The sequence below is a fragment of the Aulonocara sp. 'chitande type north' Nkhata Bay genome, linkage group LG8 (assembly GCF_057382095.1).
Source record: "Aulonocara sp. 'chitande type north' Nkhata Bay isolate Kocher_YH1m ecotype deep benthic linkage group LG8, A_spYH_male_GT1.1, whole genome shotgun sequence".
Lineage (NCBI taxonomy): Eukaryota > Metazoa > Chordata > Actinopteri > Cichliformes > Cichlidae > Aulonocara > Aulonocara sp. 'chitande type north' Nkhata Bay.
The window spans coordinates 17,240,112-17,259,406 of record NC_141351.1 but is presented as its reverse complement, the minus strand read 5'-3'; the positions used below and the strand labels follow the sequence as shown (position 1 = coordinate 17,259,406).

The 19,295-nt window shown below is 43.6% G+C and overlaps 1 protein-coding gene across 2 annotated transcripts in view; it reads right to left on the bottom strand.

Annotated features, from left to right (window-relative positions):
• dock1 (dedicator of cytokinesis 1) overlaps nucleotides 1-19,295 on the bottom strand; it is a 203,976-nt gene that overhangs the window by 114,721 nt on the left and 69,960 nt on the right. For both annotated transcript variants that reach the window (XM_086303948.1, XM_086303949.1), the window contains exons 24-26: nucleotides 14,801-14,871; nucleotides 13,267-13,373; nucleotides 1,506-1,633 (exon numbers count right to left, since the gene is read on the bottom strand). In XM_086303948.1, the coding sequence (XP_086160074.1) occupies nucleotides 1,506-1,633; nucleotides 13,267-13,373; nucleotides 14,801-14,871 (306 nt within the window). The remainder of the gene's footprint in view (nucleotides 1-1,505; nucleotides 1,634-13,266; nucleotides 13,374-14,800; nucleotides 14,872-19,295) is intronic.

The following is a 19,295-nucleotide window of genomic DNA, read 5'->3' as shown; positions in this document are numbered from 1 at the left end:
CGCTCTCTGTATTTTTGCGAGCATCTAAGTCTCTGAAAGCCTTGGTTGTGCTGATCAGCAGGACAGATATGACAGAGAGCAAGACAGTGAGAGGATTCAGCAATTTGTGAAACAGCAAGAGAGGGGTGTAAAAACCAGAGCAAGTGGGAGAGGTGGATAATCCCTAGCAGAGTGGAGTGTGAGAGGCTGAACGGTCGTGATCAATGACGAGAGTCTGAGAGGGCCTGAGGGAGGACATCAGGAGTCTGGACATGGAAGAGGATCAAACGCACTCGTAAAACAGTGTGTGTTTGTGAGCGTGTCTGCTATCATTTGAGCTTTTGAGGTAAGGGGCCGATACCCGTGTGTGTGAGACGCGGACTCAAGTTTAAAACTTTTAGAAAGAGTTTTGTGCTTAAAAAATGAGCCGATAGAAAGTGCGAAACTGTTTGATCGGCTTAGAAATAAAAATAAGTTGCATTTCTTACTTTTCTGAAATTAAATAATTAAATAAAAGTAATGATTTTAAGGATTTGTACTGTTCATTATAGTAATGACCTGGCTGTAAAGGAGCAAAAAAATGTAAAGTAGCACTGAACAAAGAATAACTCACAGCTGTATGCATGTGGCAACTAGTCAAATTCCAGTTTACATCCATTTCTCCCTCTAGTCCCGAGTTACAGCATTTAATAACAGCCAGAAAGCGTTTTAGTCGATGTGTTATGATGGCCACAGGCAGTCATCTTTGACCAACAAATTCTAATCAGTTCATTCTTGAGACTAATTAAAACACAGTGATTCTGAGATATGGAGAACGGTGTGGACGTTTTTAGCCAGTCTCCATAAAAATGGACAACCTGAAAAATCTAACGCCAGCAGTCACAGCTGTCACTGGCACCGAGGCAGAGAACACTTAACTTTTACTGGTTACAAAACTGGCTCTGTGACCAACACTGATACTGCTCATCATCACATGGACCACATCGCTTTATGGTTCTAAACTAGAGGTCAACTAATATCAAGGACATTTATGTTTGACAAATGATTAATTTAAAACAAATAAACTTTCAGCATTTTTTAATTTAAAAAAATGCAAAAAACTAAAAAAAAAAAAAAATACTGATAATATGAAAAAGACTGTATACAATAACTGGCTAGGCTGATAATGAATAGTCCCTCTATTCCAAAGCACCACGGAGATAACTAGAACTCATTACAATGCTATTGGATAAAATTCAGTGTTGAATGGCCTCTAGCAACCCATAGAAATGAATTACTGAGCACAGCCACCTCTACATGTTAGTAAATTAATACTGTCGTAAAACGTGCTCCTTCCAGAGCATGCAGGGCAATAAAACGAACTGAGAACAGCATACTAATAAACAGTTATTAAGTACAATAACCACAGTCAAAAGAGGTTGTTTTGTTTTTTTTTTAATGGAGGTATTCCTAGATTGCCTTATTACGCTACTGTTTATTCAAGAGGGAAATAAAAATATGTAAAGCTCCAGAGTTGAATTACTCACCACATCTTTTCTGTAAAGCACCTCCAGGATGTCACTAAGCAGCTGGCAGCAAGCCTTCAAGTCCTCCCGCTTCTCCAGGTGGAACTTCAGCTGGTCCGTCATCAGTGGCAGCAGGATCTCGCGGCAATCTGCAGGGACGCCGATAAATACACACATCCGTGATGACACTCAACACATGGAGCAGATGATAGATCGCACGAAGCGGTACAGCATATGTTATTGACACACTCGATGCAGAAACATGTAGCTTATTAATGACTCTCCCACATCTCCGAGGAGTAAATTAAAACAACATACATTTATTAATTAAACAACTGTGGGGAAAAAAACTCCCAAAATCCCAAAGAATAGCTATGCTCCTATTTGACCTGTTGCACTTTTAATCCCTTTTATTGTTCTAAAAAAGAAAGCTGTACTTGTCGCAGGGTCACCCTGGTTTTTTTGTAGTTCAAATACATTTTTAGTTACTTGGAAACAGGAAGTACTTGACAGCAACACTATCAAAACAAAAGCCAGTTGCAGCCATAATCATTTTGCAAGACTAGTCAGCCATGAAACGTCTTATGTTATTAACGTCTTATTAAACCACCCCTTAGATTACAATAGTAAACCTAAAAATATGGATAAACTGGCTAAACTGGTCCATAAAAATTTAAACCAGAAAGATGTGCAGTCGTGAAAAAGTACTCCAATACTGCTTCCACAGGAATTAAGAAGGTAAGTAACAGTCATACAGTACTAATCAAATGCACTTGATTAGCTGTGTAACCACAGTTTGCTGGTCAGAAGCATTCAGGTGTGTGTTAGCACAATGTCTTGCAATCAGTCGGCCAAAAACTCTGCTGCCTTCCAAAGTCAAATGTGAGGCAATCTGTCTGACAGGTAAAACTTGGCCAAAATTGGTTCATGTAACAGAACAATAATGCAAAGCACAACAGAATGTCTGACTGGGCCATTGCAGCACAGTGATTCTTTTCTTTTTCCAAAGTGCTGACTTCAACCCCTGTGAAATGCTGTGGTGGGCCTGCAAAACTCAATGAACTCAAGCAACATTGGAAAGAACAATGGTCAAAAGTCCTAAACAATAATGTGAAAAAATTACACAGAAAACAGCTTCAATTCTGCGGCAACTCTTGTGAACTGTGGACGGAAGGTTGACAGACACATCTCAATGGCATAAGCCCATCTGACCGATGGCTGGGTGAGCTAATGAAAGAGGCATTGAATGATGGTGTCAGTGTAAATCTTTGGAGTTTTGAAAAGATAACATATGAGGACTTTCACTTAACAGGCAAAGTTTTATGTGAGTAGAAAGTTATTTTCTGCTTGTTTGCACTAATTTAATAGTAACATAGCAATTAAGAGGAGCTGAAAACCATAACTTTCTCTTTTAACTTTTTTTTCTTAACTAATTTTGTTGTCAATTTGGACACAGAGTACAGAAGTGATGAGCTGACATCCATTGTACTGCTGGAAGGTAAACCCGAGGCAGTCTGCTGCAGATTTATCACATTTTTAATTGAACCTCATTGGTTTCATTGCGAGTTTGTGTATGGATGTGTGGGGATCACATTTAAAGTCAAGGGACAAACACTGGAGTTATCCTGGTAGTAATTAAAAGAATCAGGGCCAATTAATCAATTCGTAAAGTAAATATTTAACAGACTTATGAAGTAGAAAGCAATCCTACTGTAGCTGTCTGTCTGCTACAACATATAGCAAGTAGAAATGTAAACTGGTAATCCCTATGAGACAGTACTGAAAAAAGACATATTTGCTACAATGAGTACACTAAGTGAAATTGTCCCCAGTGCGGTTGTAGAATCAGGCAACAATTGTGTTCTTCAAATAAAAATCTTTATGACTTCAAGATGGAGAGATGCTGCTGCTCTAAATGGCCACCAAGCAATGGATTTTATTTCAGAATCAATACAATCTCTTTGCTTCACAGATAACTTTAATAAGACATTAAGCTGGAAGAAAATAAACTTGTTACTTTGCTGCACATCAAAACACACATAAAAGTTTCCATCAATGCTGCACGTAACCTAATGAATAGCATGAACTACTGTGACCTCTTTATGAATAATACCCACAGAAAGTGAACAATCTTTAGCATTTTCTGACCTCCTTTACTAAATGTAGTGCGTGTCTAATTGGGTAGTATGTGATGATTTCATGAAGCCAAACAACAAAATTTCTGTCAATACAGCACGACAAAGCCACCTTTGACAGAAGCGAGCGTGTCTTCACAAGCGGTTTGTTTTTGGTAATACTGAAATTAGCTGTAAGCCACAGACCCACACAGAAAGCATAATGATGCTGTTTTTTTAATTAACGGGTAATGAATGCACTATGCATAACTAGCAGTGTAACAAATAAATCCTCCTGGAGAATCAAAAATGTCATTTTTAATTTTACAGGGTCTGATTAGTGCATCAATTACAACCTTATTCCCTGCTAGCAATCTAAGAGATCTCATGTAGCTGCTGGACTGAATGGCTGATGGACTTTGAATGGCTTTTAATGATTCTAATGTAAAAAATAATTAAGCTGGAGCTCCTCTTTGATAATAGTATTTAAACTAAATAGTGCTCCAAATACAGGAAAAGAAGTGATGCACTGATGCAATTCATTTAGATGCAGTTTAGTAGTATAATACTTTCCAAAAGTCTTGAGTCACCCTTCATCTCTTTATAATTTTCCTGGAAAATAGGAATTAGGTGAAGCAATTTATTGAAATGAACTCTCTTGCAATTTCCTTAAGTAGTCTTCAGGAGTTGTTTTCCAACTTGTTCTTTGGAGTTTGGCTCACTTTTGTTCTGTACTCTGCAAAGATTTATTCAGGTATGCATTTACTGCTTTGGCAATATGTTTGGGATAATTAACACACTGAAAAATAAAGGCACTGCCAATGAGACGGTGTCCAGATGTTACTGTGTTATAGATCAAAATCTGATGGTTCTTTTCTGCATTTATAATTTTGTGAATTGAAGCTCCCCATGCCCAAACCATGACAGAGCCTCCACCGTGCTTTCCATATGACTATAGGCTATTGTTCTGGCTCTCTTCTGCACTCCTCTGTACACACTAACGACAATTTGAACCAGAAATGTGACACGCATCACTCCATCGGACCTGTTAACAATGATTTCTTCTTAAAAATGGCTGCTCGACATCCACCCTACCACTGAGACCATTTCTGATGAGGCCTCAGTGAGCAGCACATTAGATTAGGTTCTGTTTTTAATGCTTGAATGACAGTAGCCTAACAACAACAACCAAACACATTCCTCTAAGGAGGGAAATCTACATGGAATACACTGAAAAAAACAAAACTATTTCCAAAGAAAAACTTCTAAAAAAAAAAATGCAAGAAAATCTGGCTCCTTGGAAACAAAACATAAAGAAATGAGGGAAGTTCCCTTTCAGTCGATTCACTCGGTACAACACATAAGTATGGGATATCACGCCCTCGCGTGTCCTGGCTGAAGAAACCTTTATTCACGCCTTTACGGCAGATGACGTGTGATGACACGCGCAAGGCCCCGCCCGCACATATAGCCGCTGCCATCACCGTCATCCCTCAGTTCTTACGCTCTTCACCTCGCTGAGAACACCTCTGCTGAGTTGGGCTAGCTAGCTACTGCTAGTTAGCTCCGTTGTCTGCCAACTTGAACCTAGCTTAACTGCCCCTGTTGGTGTTAGCCTCCACCGCCCAGCTGGTGCGTAGGCTGCCCGCGGAGCGCTATTTTCAAGTTTTTCTTGTGCAGCGTTTCGCTTTGCGTTTTGGGAATGGACTCCAAACCGAAGCGAGCAAAGCAGAAATCTTCTGTTCGCCCCTGTCCTCAGGGATGTGGTTTCTCTTTGCACGACAGCGACCAGCACGATGCCTGCCCTGTCTGCCTGGGGATCGTCCACGCTAGGAGAGCGTTGACGGAGCCCGAAGCTTGTGCGTTTTGTCGCCAGCTCCGACGCTCGACCCTGGAAAGACGGGTGACGTTTGTGGAAAGAGTGCTGGGACGCTCGGCTGTCGCACGGCATGACCCTCTTCTTTCCGAGTCTGGAGCCCCGGCTTCGTCCGAGTCCGAAGACGAAAATTTTCAGGTCGATGTCCCCGCGATTAGCTGGGCTGACCACATGGAATACGTTGACGGGTTAGCCGATGACGGACCGGAACCATGCAGGAGCGCTGACGGGCTTCAGCCTGGGTTGAAGCCCGCCAGCGCTCCCCAGGAAGACGATGACGTGCTGGACATCGGCCTGGACATCCATGGTTTGTCGGAGGATGAGCAGGAGAGCTCATTGTCGACCCAATATGCCGCCGCTGCTGCGCCGGTCGGCCACGATGACACCTCTCTTTTCCCCCTGTTTCGCCGTGCCGCTGAGAAGCTGCAGGTGGACTGGCCCTCTCCTCCACCAGCTCGGAAGCCGTCGCGGTTTGCGGGTTTTTTCCTTCCACCGGAGCCCGCAACGGCCAAAAACTGCCTCCCCATGTTCCCAGACTTTCTCTGCGAGCTAACAGCGTCATGGGACAAACCTCTGTCTACCCGCGTCACTGTGCCCGGCTATGGACAGTACATGGAATTGGACGGCGCCGAGGGAGCTGGTTTAGCTAACCCACCCCCTATGGAGCCGTCTCTGGCTGCTTATCTGGCCCCGTCCCATAACCATGGTGTCGGTGGCCCCGCAACTCTGCCGTCCAAGCACTGCAGATTCTCGGCCTCGCAGCTGGAGAAGATTTATCGGGCTCAGGCCGGCACCGCTCGAGCCATGAGCTCCGTCACCATGCTCCAGACGTACCAAGCAATGTGCCTGGCGGAGCTTGGATCGCTGGTTCCGGAGGACAGCCCGCTGTCACCTCTTCTTAACGAGGTTAGAGTCACCACGGATTACATCCTCCGTGCGTCTCGCTGTGCAGCGCTCTCCCTGGGCAGAGGGATGGCTTCGACAGTGGTGGCGCAGAGGCACCTGTGGCTGACCCTCTCCGACGTCCCTGATAGAGACAGAGCTGTGTATCTGGACGCACCAGTGTCTGCGGCTGGGTTATTCGGACATTCACTTGAAGCCATTCAGGCTAGATTCGATCTGAGGAAGAAGCAGACGGAAGCTCTGCGCGACATCATCCCCAGACGCCAGCCCCAGCCCAAGCCCACTGCTAGCTCTCACAGGCCCGCCGCTCCTCTGACAGCTGGCAAGAGACCGGCGCCCACTGCTGGAGTGGGAGGGCCGCCGGCGAGAGCACGTACTCCGGCCCGAGCTCCACGCCAGTCGGCCTGGGGCAAAGGCCCTCCCCCGGGCCCCCGACGGGACCCGATGCCCGGGAGGAAGAAGCCTCAGCCCTCCTAGCTGTGATTGCGAGTGGGGAAGGGATCCGGCAGCAGGGAGACGCTGCTCTTACCCCTCTGTTGCCGCACAAGAGGTGCCGCTTAAGTTCTGTTCAGGTTGTCAGCCCCAGAAGGCGCTGCACTTCCCTATCGCGGTCTCCCAAGCACATAACCCCTGCACACGGTTCAGATGTGTTGAATGTTCAAGCGACCACATCGAGTGTTCCCGCTGTTTTTCATTGTTATGCCCCGGAAAAGGTGCACCCAACAAAATGTATAAATGTACATGTTCCCATGTTGCAATCAATAAAGAGTGTTGTTTACTCTCAAACAATCTCAAATGCTCAACCTGCAGGCGAAATGAGCCAGGTCAGGCAGGGGATGCAGTCCCCTGCAGACACACTGGGGGGCGACGGCGCCCCGCCGTCAGTGCTGCAGGCCAGCCGGCTGGCTGCTCACTTCCCTCAGTGGCGCGCTTGCGCCCCCTCTCCGTGGGTGCTGCAAACCGTTGCCATGGGTTACCGGTTGCAGTTCCGGGTCAAGCCGCCTCGTTTCCAAAGAGTCGGGAACACGATTGTCAACCCCGAGGCAGCCTTGGTACTCAGAGAGGAAATACAGGCGCTATTACAGAAGAGAGCAATACGGGTGGTCCCCGCTTCGGAGACGGACAAAGGTTGGTACAGCCGTTATTTTGTCATTCCGAAGAAAGGGGGAGGGCTTCGTCCCATCCTCGACCTGCGAGTCTTGAACACGTACCTGCGAACGTACAGGTTCAAGATGTTAACACTCAGACAGCTCCTGAGTGCAGTCGGCCCGGGAGATTGGTTTGCGACAATCGATCTAACAGATGCTTATTTTCATGTCGCTATACACCCGAAACACAGGCAGTTTCTGAGGTTTGCATTCGAGGGCGTAGCCTACGAATACCTAGTGCTGCCGTTCGGGCTGTCGCTCGCTCCCCGCACCTTTACGAAATGTGCCGAGGCAGCGCTAGCGCCCCTCAGGAAGAGGGGCATCCGCATCTTGGCCTACCTGGACGACTGGGCTCTCGTGGCTTGCTCCAGAGAACAGGCGGAGACGCAGCTGTCGCGGGTCTTGTCACACATTCAGACACTGGGGTTCTCTGTGAACTTTCAGAAGAGCTCGCTAATCCCAGGTCAACAGATCGCTTTTCTCGGTCTGGAAATATGCTCTCTTTCCAGCCGCGCACGGTTGTCAGAGCACAGAGTGGCCGCGTTTCATCGCTGCCTCGCTCAATTTCAGCTGGGACGCAGACTGCGTTTCCAGACGATATTGCGCTTGTTGGGCATGATGGCATCTATGATCGCCGTAGTGCCGCTTGGGCTGTTGAAAATGAGAGCGTTTCAACGCTGGACTCTCTCTCACCGTTTGTGTGCTTCGCGTCACCTCCGGAGGAGGCTGCCGGTAACTGCGTCTTGCATGCTAGCTCTCCGTCCTTGGAGGGAGCCCGGGCTACTAAGCGTTTCCGTCCAGTCCTGCAGGGCCAGCATGTCTTAGTCAGGACGGACAATTCAACAGTGGTGTCTTATATAAACAGGCAGGGAGGAACACGCTCTCTTCCCCTGTTGCAGCTGTCTCGCTCTCTGCTGTTATGGTGCAGTGTTCATTTTCTGACTCTGAGAGCCACCCATGTCCCGGGCCACCTGAACCTGGGGCCGGACCTTCTCTCCAGGGGGGGTCCTCTGGTGAGAGAATGGAGGTTACACCCTTCAATAGTGGCTCAGATTTGGGATCTATTTGGCGAGGCGCAAATAGATCTTTTTGCTTCCAGGGTGAATGCTCACTGCCCCCTGTACTTCTCCATAATCGACCACGATGCACCCTTGGGCTTGGACGCGCTAGCGCACCAATGGCCAGACGTGCTCCTGTATGCATTTCCCCCAGTGGAAATGATATCTCCAATTCTGGAGAGGGTGCGTCGGCATTCCCTCTCTCTGATCCTGGTGGCCCCTTGGTGGCCCGCGAAGTCGTGGTATGCAGAAATAATCAGCCTGCTTGCAGCAAGTCCTTGGCAGCTTCCTCTCCGCAGGGATCTCCTCTCTCAGGCGGGGGGGGAAGTGTTTCATCCGCGCCCGGATCTGTGGCACCTTCATGCTCACCTGCTGAGAGGTTAAACTTGGTTGCTAAGGGTCTGCCACAGTGTGGTAGCGACGATTCAGAGCGCCAGGGCCTCGTCTACTAGAGGCTTGTACGCTTACAAATGGCGAGCCTTCGAGCGATGGTGCCAGGTCCGCCACACTCTCCCATTTCAGTGCTCTATTGTGGATGTTTTGACATTCCTGCAGGAGCTGTTGGATAAAGGCCTTTCGTTTTCGACGATCAAGGTTTATTTAGCGGCTATATCTGCTTGTCATATCGGTTTTGACGGGGTGACACCAGGTGCGCATCCCCTCGCGCACCTGGTGTCACCCGGGAGATTGCGAACCCCTTTCGTTTTCTGAAAGGGGTTCGCCGGCTGAGGCCCGTGCTTAAGTCCAGTGTCCCGGCTTGGGACTTGTCTTTGGTGCTGGAGGCCCTTTGTGGCCCTCCGTTTGAACCCGTTGAGTCGGTAGATATGAAACTTCTTTCGTATAAGACCGCATTACTTCTCGCTTTGGCCTCGGCGAAGCGAGTGGGGGACCTTCATGCGCTGTCTGTGCATCCTGCCTGCACACAGTTTTCTCCGGATGGCCGCAAGGTCGTATTGCGTCCGAATGCCGCCTATCTTCCCAAGGTCATGCCTGCATCTTATAGTTCAATGGAGTTTGAGTTGCTGAGCTTTTGCTCCCCTCCTTTTGAATCTGAGGAGCAGAGGAGGGTGCATTCTCTTTGTCCGGTGCGTGCACTACGCACCTACATTGAGCGCACTCGGGATGTGCGTTTGTGTGACCAGTTGTTTGTCTGCTTCGCTAATCCGAATAGAGGTAGGGCTCTGTCCAGACAGAGGCTGTCCCACTGGATTGTAGAAGCTATCTCGCTGGCATACAGCACCGGAGGTTTTGCGTTGCCCCACGGGGTGGGAGCTCATTCCACCAGGGGGATGGCGACCTCATGGGCTCTTTTTAGAGGGGTGCCTGTGGCTGATATTTGTGCAGCGGCTAATTGGGCGTCGCCGCACACTTTTGTGCGGTTTTATCGGTTGGACGTTACAGCCCCTTCGGTGGCTCATGCTGTCCTTTCTGCTGGGTCTACCACTCACTAAGGATGTGGTGGTCCCGTTCCGGTTCGGTGGCTGCTCTGCGGGGCGTGTATATAGGTCCCATACTTATGTGTTGTACCGAGTGAATCGACTGAAAGGGAACGATTAGTTATGTCTATAACTTCTGTTCCCTGAAGGAGAGGAACGAGGTACAACACAGGGTGGCCCCACTGAGCAGTTGGCTCGGTGAAGAGCGGCTATCGAACTGAGGGATGACGGTGATGGCAGCGGCTATATGTGCGGGCGGGGCCTTGCGCGTGTCATCACACGTCATCTGCCGTAAAGGCGTGAATAAAGGTTTCTTCAGCCAGGACACGCGAGGGCGTGATATCCCATACTTATGTGTTGTACCTCGTTCCTCTCCTTCAGGGAACAGAAGTTATAGACATAACTAATCGTTTCGAGACTTTTGCACAGTCCTGCATCTCATTTATAACATGCCAAGACATATCACATATCAAGACATATCCATTGTTTGGCACAAAAGATTGTGATTAAAGGTTGAGCTGGCAGCTCTTATGGTATTCTGCTCTATTCACATAAAGCTTTTAGTTTTATAAACCTCAAAGAAAATGTATGGTGAAACTGACAATGGTGCCTAGAGGGAAAGGATTTTGGTGCTTCAGCCACCTGATACGATTTTAAATATATCTATTGTCTAGATTTTTGTGTGTATCTGCTTAAAAACTTTAAGTGCTTTAAGTGGACTGAGTGGATTATATCAAGCTAGGCCATGAGTGTTTTCCTCAAACTTCCAGCACAAACAGATTTTAGACGCTACAGTAATTTCCCCCTTTAACACAGAGCAAGAGAGCAGTTGACATATTTGTTCTCTTACAATGAGCCAATTTCAAAGCGATTTATGCACCCATCTCACACGCTCCTTTTACATCGTCAGCACTGAAGGTGAAACAACATTTTGCCTCCAAAACTTACAAAAAAAAAAAGAATAAACGAATGAAAAACTTTCTAAATTAATGCAGTTTTCATTCGAAGCAAAGATTTGTATACCCATACCAATTCCATTTCACACAGAGAATTTCAGACATATATATAAAACCCTTGGAGAAAGAGATGTCCTCTTTATTCTCTAAAGTTGTCATTTTGAACTGAATTAAGCCCACTGGGGGCTAAAATAAACTAATTTAAGACACGCTTTTCAGCAAAAATAGTTAATATGTTAATGCCTGTGCAGCCTGCAGGAAATAAAGTATTTTCATGCGTGAACGCATTCAGATTGCACTGATAGAAAATGTTAAGAAAGGTAAGATGCATCTCACTGAGCCTTGATTTACTCCAAGCATTCCAGTACGTTTCATTTTGGGTTTAGTTGGCAAGAGAACCTTTTATGGACCACCTGGGAATAGGCACTTATTACAGCTTACTACACCACCTTAAAAACTGTCTGGCTAATTCGACTGCTTGTCGCATACTGATGGAAAGGACACATTTTCCTGGCAACTAAGCCCTCTCTGTGAGTGCTTTTGCACAGCTTGAAACCAGCTAGCATCTCAGAGCCTACTACAGATGTTCAAAGCACCAGTGCAGGAACTGCTGTCAGAATCGAGCAGCACACATGCTTTTAAAGCAGCGGGATGATCCTTATCTACATTATAGCAACAACTCTTCCCGCTGATCAGCAGTCCATTCGCAAACATCGGGGGGGCTTGGCTGTCCATGATTATACCAACAGATCAATAGTAATGACCAGAGGACCATGCACTGAGCACTGGCCTTCAATAGTTACTTACCGACACAGAGACAATTTTATGTTTGTAAAGTATATAAGGAGCAGATCATTAAGCTGAAAGCAGTGACATTTACACTGCATTATGCTCAATATCAGACATTAATGACTAGGAAAAAACACAACAACTTCCTGCTACATCCCACACAAAGTGTCCCCCTCATCATCTTTTCCTGTACGGCCATGCTGAATTGAACAGCGGCAGACAAGCGCACATAGACTTCTGCACTATAAGTGTGTAAAAGCAGCAACCTACAGAGATGGAAAAGGTAAAGAAACACGTAGTTGCAGATACTCAAATTGCTGCTTGACGCCGTCTCCAAAAATGAGTCAGTCTTTATAGGCTGCAATGTCAAAATACCGAACTTTACAACAGATATAAGCATCTTTATACCCTGGAACAGCCAAGGTCTTGTGGGTTTTTTGTTGTTTTTATAACTCATCTCTTAAATGTTATTAAGCCGCCAGCTGTCCCCTGAGCTTCAGTCACCAAAACGCCACTAAACCTCCTGTGGTGCCTTTTATTTTAGCATTTGAATGCTTTTATCTGAGTAGTAGCTCAGCAGCTCATTGTTTTGATCAGTGACATGCTGTATTTCATTTGTATTTTTCTTAGTATTAATTAGCAATTAATTATCTACACAATCTACAGATGCAGCTTACTATCAAAACTTGCTACCCCCTCCTGAAAATATGATCACTTCTGGCTTAAAAAAAAACCCAACAACATAGTAGTAGGAAAGCATTGTGTGCCAACACAGTGGCTAAATTAATCTAATGATTGGTGGCTAACTATTTTTCACTTCCTGTGGTCGCTCTCTGCCAACTAAATTCAATTACTACTGCTTTATTGAGACAGGAATTTTATCTTTAGTTGAAATCACAGGTCAGTACGTGAGAATGTTTGTCTCTAAATCAAGACCAAGCCAAAAATAACCCCAGAACGCACGGTGCCTCTAGCAAAACTCTTGGCTCTGGAGCATCTCTATGGTTGAGCCTCGTCTCTGGGATGCCACAGGCTAGCCTGTCTGGAGATAAGCATGTTTCTAATTAGCCACCTCTACACTGTGCCCTTCACATGTGACATTACTACAAAATGACCAAAATAAACAATAGTATGGTGCTCAAGGGTATCATTAAAGTTTTGGTGTAAATACATGACTGTGTCGTAGGGAAAGGACAAAGACAGGAAACAAGACTGAAAACTGATTAAACAATAAAACAGAAATAAGGCCATGACACTCTATGAAGATGGGAACCCTGAACATCAGTTCCAGTCACATCTAGGTGACTCAAGCTTAACTTGTTGCAGAAAACAAGAACAATTTCGACTCTACTCCACTCCACTCTACCAGAGACCCTTTACTGTGAGCCCACACAAGGCTGCCTTGGGGAGGCAGGTGGTGTGTGTGATTGCCTAAATTACCGAACCATGAGTGAATTTACTGAGGAACTATGGGTACAGTTTTTGTATGTGCGCGCTCTCACCGTGATGATTGAAGAGATCGCTGTGTACGATGTCAATCAGGCAGTCCAGCTTCTGTTTTACCAGGCGACCCACAGGGACTTTAAGGATGAACTCTGTAAACAGCTTGCTATGGAGACACAAAGAGGACAATATAAATTAAAAAACAAAACAAAAAACAGTCCAACTGATTAAGCTCGTCTATTTGTTTTCTCTAGCTTGGCTTGTAGCTGTTAAACGGCATGTAATGTTGCATTAACTAGGTTTTTATTTCTTTTTCTGGGGCATTGAACACAGTAAACAAGATTTAGATAACTGAGTTTCTTGGGTGAGTTTGGATACAGGAACTTTCTTATTTGGGTACGGCACTTCTGTTTTGCTGAAACATTTTCTACTTTGTTTAAAGGTTTCATTATATCATGCGGTATTGCATATAACTATTTTTCTTAAACATACTGAACAAAAGCAAGTCCTAGAAATGCTTTGAAGCTTTCAGCGCCACAGAATAGCTTCATCAGTGGATTTTAGTGAAATGGATGACGAGGTTACTTAAAAAGCTAATCACAGTATGCCCGCATATGTTCTGCGACGCGTCTAATAAGTCTAAAGACGTGGGTGCATGTAGACCTTTGAGTTTGTTCCTATGACTCACATTGCCATTATTCTGAATGTCTTCTGATATTTAAGACGCTTGAATGCAAATGAACTCTACTGAACTAAAAATTTATAAAGTCATTAGTATAACCTAACTGCATTGCAAAAAAAAAAAAAGAAAAAGAAAATGAAAAGATACATAAATCATAAAAAGGTTTTCCTTACAAATAACACATTTATTAATCAAAATCCACATTTGAGCACAGATACAAAACATGCATAATGTTTTTCCCCCATAAATGAAGAAGCTTAATGCTCATTATGCTGGCAAGCTATGCCTCAAGGAGGGGAGGCAAGGTTTTGGAAGTCGATGAAATAAAATGTTCTGTTTGGTCAAACATGAACATGAATTAATTATTTAATCCATGAGCATGTTTGTATTTTATATAAAACAGTATTAAGCTACAGCTGGCGACATGCGCAGTAGACAACGTAAACTTAAATAGACATTTGAGTGGAGAGTTTCCAAGGCAACCTGAACTTCTTTAAGCAGCAACCATCAGAGCACAGCTAGTGAATGTTGAGTTTTTGAATAAAAGCAACTTAAGGTGGAGAGGCAGATAAAATAAATAAACTGTGCTTTTGAAAAAGCACAATATTCCAATAGCCTGTCTTAACATAATCTGCACATGAAATTTTAACAAAGCAATCGAACTGAAGCAAATGACTCTTTTTGTTTCTTTGCAAAAGGCAACGGATTTAAGCATTTTTCTGCTCTGCTCTAGTACTCTGTATGATCCTTTATTACAGAACTCCCACATAGAAATCTTGAAGTTCACAGAGAACTGTGTGATCTGTTTAATGGCATGTTCACTTGTATTAATGTTTAAGTCTCTTAGATAGCTGTTGGTGTCACTTTAATGACATTAAAGCTTAGGAATATGTAACAAAACATGAAATTACCTTAGTTCCTTGGGATCAAAGACCAGCTTGACATCATTGACGATAGTGGGAATGTATTTCAGTGCAGCACCCTTTACGAGAGGAACAAAAAGAAAAAATATGACAAAATCATTTCACATCTTAATGCATATAGCATGCCCTCAGTGAGCCACTAGAGGAGTCAATAAACAAGAGTTTTAATGTGTCATTATTTAATATTTGCAACAACCTACCAATACCAATTGAAATCGCTTTCTCTCTCATGAATGCGCACACACATGTGCACATTTTCTGCCATATACATTACAGAGATTGGAGGTTAGAAATTAATTAGACAATTGACTGATAAACAGTTTCATGGACGAGCGAGGATGGATGTTTCTGATTTATCTAAGGGATTTAGAGTTGACTTAGTAACACAACCTTCAATATACGACTAGAAGAAATGGAGAAGAAAATGGAAGAGGTTAAAAATCCTAAATAAACCTGACAGAGAAGTTGCAGGAACTTTAGGAATAGCCAAATCAAAACTCTGGTACAGTGTTAAAAAGAGGACTAGGTGATGGCCATGGGTTCTAGACCTCAGGCAGTCATATTGAAATACATTGGATTTGAGCTTCTGAAAATGGAGAAGTATAAAAATGGCTATGATCAATCAATTTTCAATTTTGACTGTTGACCTTAAATCCAGTGTGGTGGCATAACATTTTAAAATGGCATCATTGCCCAAAAACATATGGACTTAGCCATAACCATGTTTTACTTTATGGTAAATTAACAAAAATAGGATCTAAATTTGTCCATCAATAGTGTCAGTAAGTCATCAAGCACATGCATGCAAAGGCTAGTAACATAACTGCTATGCTTAGCCAAAACAACAACTTCTTCTCTAACTGACTGCTGCTAAACTTCAGCCAGGGTGGGTTGTGTCTTTATACTGCATTGGTGCATTTCAGCCATTGTCTCTCATTGCAATGGGGTTACAGGTGTAGCACATTGGATATTACAATCCATTGGGTTTTTTCTAAACTGTTCATGGTTTATTCCTGAAAACATGTGGAGGAATAATTAGCAATATTAAAATGAGGTTGGCAAGAGAGCAAATACTGACTTTAGTAAATGATTTCTAAATATTGGATTTTGTTAAGGACACATTTTTGAACAGCAGAGACTAACTGCAAAGTAGGATTCAGAATGATTTTTTTCAGGGATATAATCATGACTTCCAAACAAACTCCTGCTGTCATCTTAATACGATCTCATCTTATTAAGTATTCTATATTTCACATTCACCTCTCTCTGCAGGGAGAAAGAATTAGGCAGATTTCAGTGGTGTTTGACTTTGATTCAGTTGGCAATTCAGCCTCTATTCTAATAAAAAGTCATCTGCATCTGTTAATGCTTTGTGCATGTGCATGTGTGTGAGAGTAAGAAACAGAAAGAGAGAGAATGTGTGTGTATTTATTAGATTTTCAGCTGCATGTGTGCTGGTCTGTCCAGATGTTCATCAGTACTCCAATTTTTTTTTCCAGAGAGGCATAATGGGACTACTAATTAGCTTCCACCTGTCACAGTGCTTTCACAGGGGTGGATTTGGGAAGAAACCAGGGTTCCTCGGTTTCATGGCCGTTCCTCAAGATCAGTTTTTAATTTACTGACAGTAAAGCTAATATCTCACCCAATTACACAGGAACTGACTCCTAATTGACTCCTGAGCTCCTCATATGGTTGAGTGTGCACATGGATATACTGTAGGTGTGCCAAGGTGCATGTACCCTGTGATTATGTTATCTCTAAAAGCATAGCCGTGGGTGCGCACAAGTGTGCACGAGTCTGTGTGCGGGTCTTTTAGAGTATCTACACAAATAAACAAACATCCTTATGTATCTGTTTCTAATCTGGGGTCGCCGAGTTTGAGGTCAGAAGCAAGTAAATATGGGGGAAAAAAGAGTGTTTAAAGGTAGAAGGAGAAAGAGAGTGAAATAAATACCTTAAGGAGCAGCTAAAGAGCAGAAGGCCAGAGAAGACCCAAGCATCAGGACAGTCAAGGTCAGAGTGAAATATAGGAAAAGGAAAAACACAAACACACACAAAAAGGTATAGACAAACAACAGAAATTAACAAACACACTTAAAAGTACAGATGCAAGAAAAGCCAAGTTGTATATCTCAATAACTTCATTGTGTAATACACCCTAAACCTTCTTCCACGAGTTAAGAGTTCTTCTATAGTTCGTGCAATATATACATTTATCCTTTTTATTATCTTTTCATAATTGATTCCAATAATTACTTTCAAGACAAGTCAGATAATGTTCTGAAGATGGAAACTTAAGCCAAACATTGCTGCATGTTTCGAATTCCTAGGAATTTGGAATAAATACAATCTCGGTTATGATTATGAGTCTAAAATCAGGAAATATCTGACCAACCAAAAGGAAAAAACACAACGTTTTTATTGACATGTTGCTGAGAACCCCCCACCAAAAAAACAAACAAAACAAACAAACAAAAAAGCAGCAGTCTATAAATGAACTGCTGTATGAGGCCACAGCTAGCATGCAGTTAGTCATCGTAGCTTAGACAGGAAACAGGTGGATAACAGATAGTGTGACTAAAGATAGTACCTCTAAAACGCATTAACAATATCCTGTTTATTTAATCTTTTCAGAAGGTTACAACTGTGAACTTGTGACTCTCCAGTGGATTATGTCATGAATTATATCTTAGTGGGAACCAAAAATAGTCAAGCAAATAACCCATTTAAAACCTCGACTGTTTCTGCTTTGAAACGTGCCTGTATTATGCCCGTGTACAGTCTTGTGATTTTATTTAGGAAATCTGAAATGTAGAATGGCTTTAAAGCTTTAATTATTAAAAATAAATACAGTTTTAGTTATGTGTTTCTTTTTGATCTCTGACCTCTTTTCGATCTCTGACCTCTTTTCAAACTCGGTCTGACATCCTCTGTTTCAATCCTGAAAAGCCAGCTCAGCTAAAACCTGAATTATTGGTGTGATAAAACAAGTAAATGGACGGCTACAGAGTGCTTTTCACACACACATTCATACAAGCATTTTTGTCTATTTGAAAGCGCTTTATTTTTCTGACTCTGCATCAATTTCAAAATCCTAGGTGACTTCCTTCTCGACGTATCGCATTCACAAGAGTTTTGGAAAACTTTAACCTTGACCTTGAAAGTCCAGGCCACTGAGATTTGAACCTGTTGGAGATTTTGAAGCTCCTACGTTGCTTCGTTCTCGAGTTATTGCATTCACAAACTTGGGTGTCCACGTCACCTGCTCACGACAATACCCCATCAGGCTGAGGGGTACACTGCAATCACAAGCTGATATATCCACATGTGGCTCAGTAACATGAATGGCCCACAAGCGCTGGTATTGGCTCCCAACAACATTTGGGAATGCTCTTAAAGGTGATGGTGGATCTGGGCATCCCTGAGCTCCTGGATAGCCTGTGGCACTGGCAATGTCCATGGCATTAACGCCTTTGTCATCAAGGGGCTGCCTGTGCATTCTGATCACACGATTCTGAACTACAACACACCTGCTGATTTTGGTGTTCTCTGACAAATGGCAGTTGAGCTGCATTGGTGCTGGACCCACTAAAAGATGCAGATGAGTCTAGCAGTCTGTTCAGAAACATGCACATGACCAGACTGCAGGATGTCAATTTGTAGGGCCCTGGCAATGAACCTTCTGCTCCTGCTTCCAAAAAAAGAGCAGATACCGGTCCTGCTGCTGGATTAAGGCCCTTCTACATACTATCAACAATGACAAAGAAAAAGCAAAACTAGAGAAAACCAGTCAGGAAGGACAAAGAGATAGCAATGGTCTATGGTGAGACCGTGTAGCTATTTGGACCAAAACAACTGAAATGAATTCACAATGGTTTATTCTTTCTATCTGGACAGACTGACATCCCTGAAGTGCGTGTTTTCATTCACCTTTGTTTGACAGCACAGTGATGATTGGATATGGAAAGCAGAGAAAGTGAGTCAGGGAAGACGAGCTGCAAAGGTTAGACTTGAACCCAGGCTGCTGCATCAGCTTTGCAGGCACCAGTGAGCTAAACTGGCACCACTGATATCTCTAAAGTTTAATTGACTTTGAATTATACTATGCTGAATCAATACTTCCTTAATTCCTCTGTATCGTCCCATTTTCTCACAGCATATCAAGAAGTCATTAATTACTATAACTACTACTTTAAGTGGCTAGATTATCTTTCTCAGATTCTCAGCTCTAACAAGTTCACATAAAAAGAAAAATCTGCACAGAGACACGTGAAAAAGACGTGGAAAACAAACACAGTGCACAGAACACAGTAAGCAGCAATGATCTGAAGGAATGTTAGCATTAATATCTAATAAACTGCTGTCATAGTTTAAATCTAACAAGGCACATTAATCTCCAATTACAGAATCTGTCATCCCAAGATAATCACATCAGATTTATTTACTATTCACAGTGCAGCAGATGATTCTTGGCAGTGAG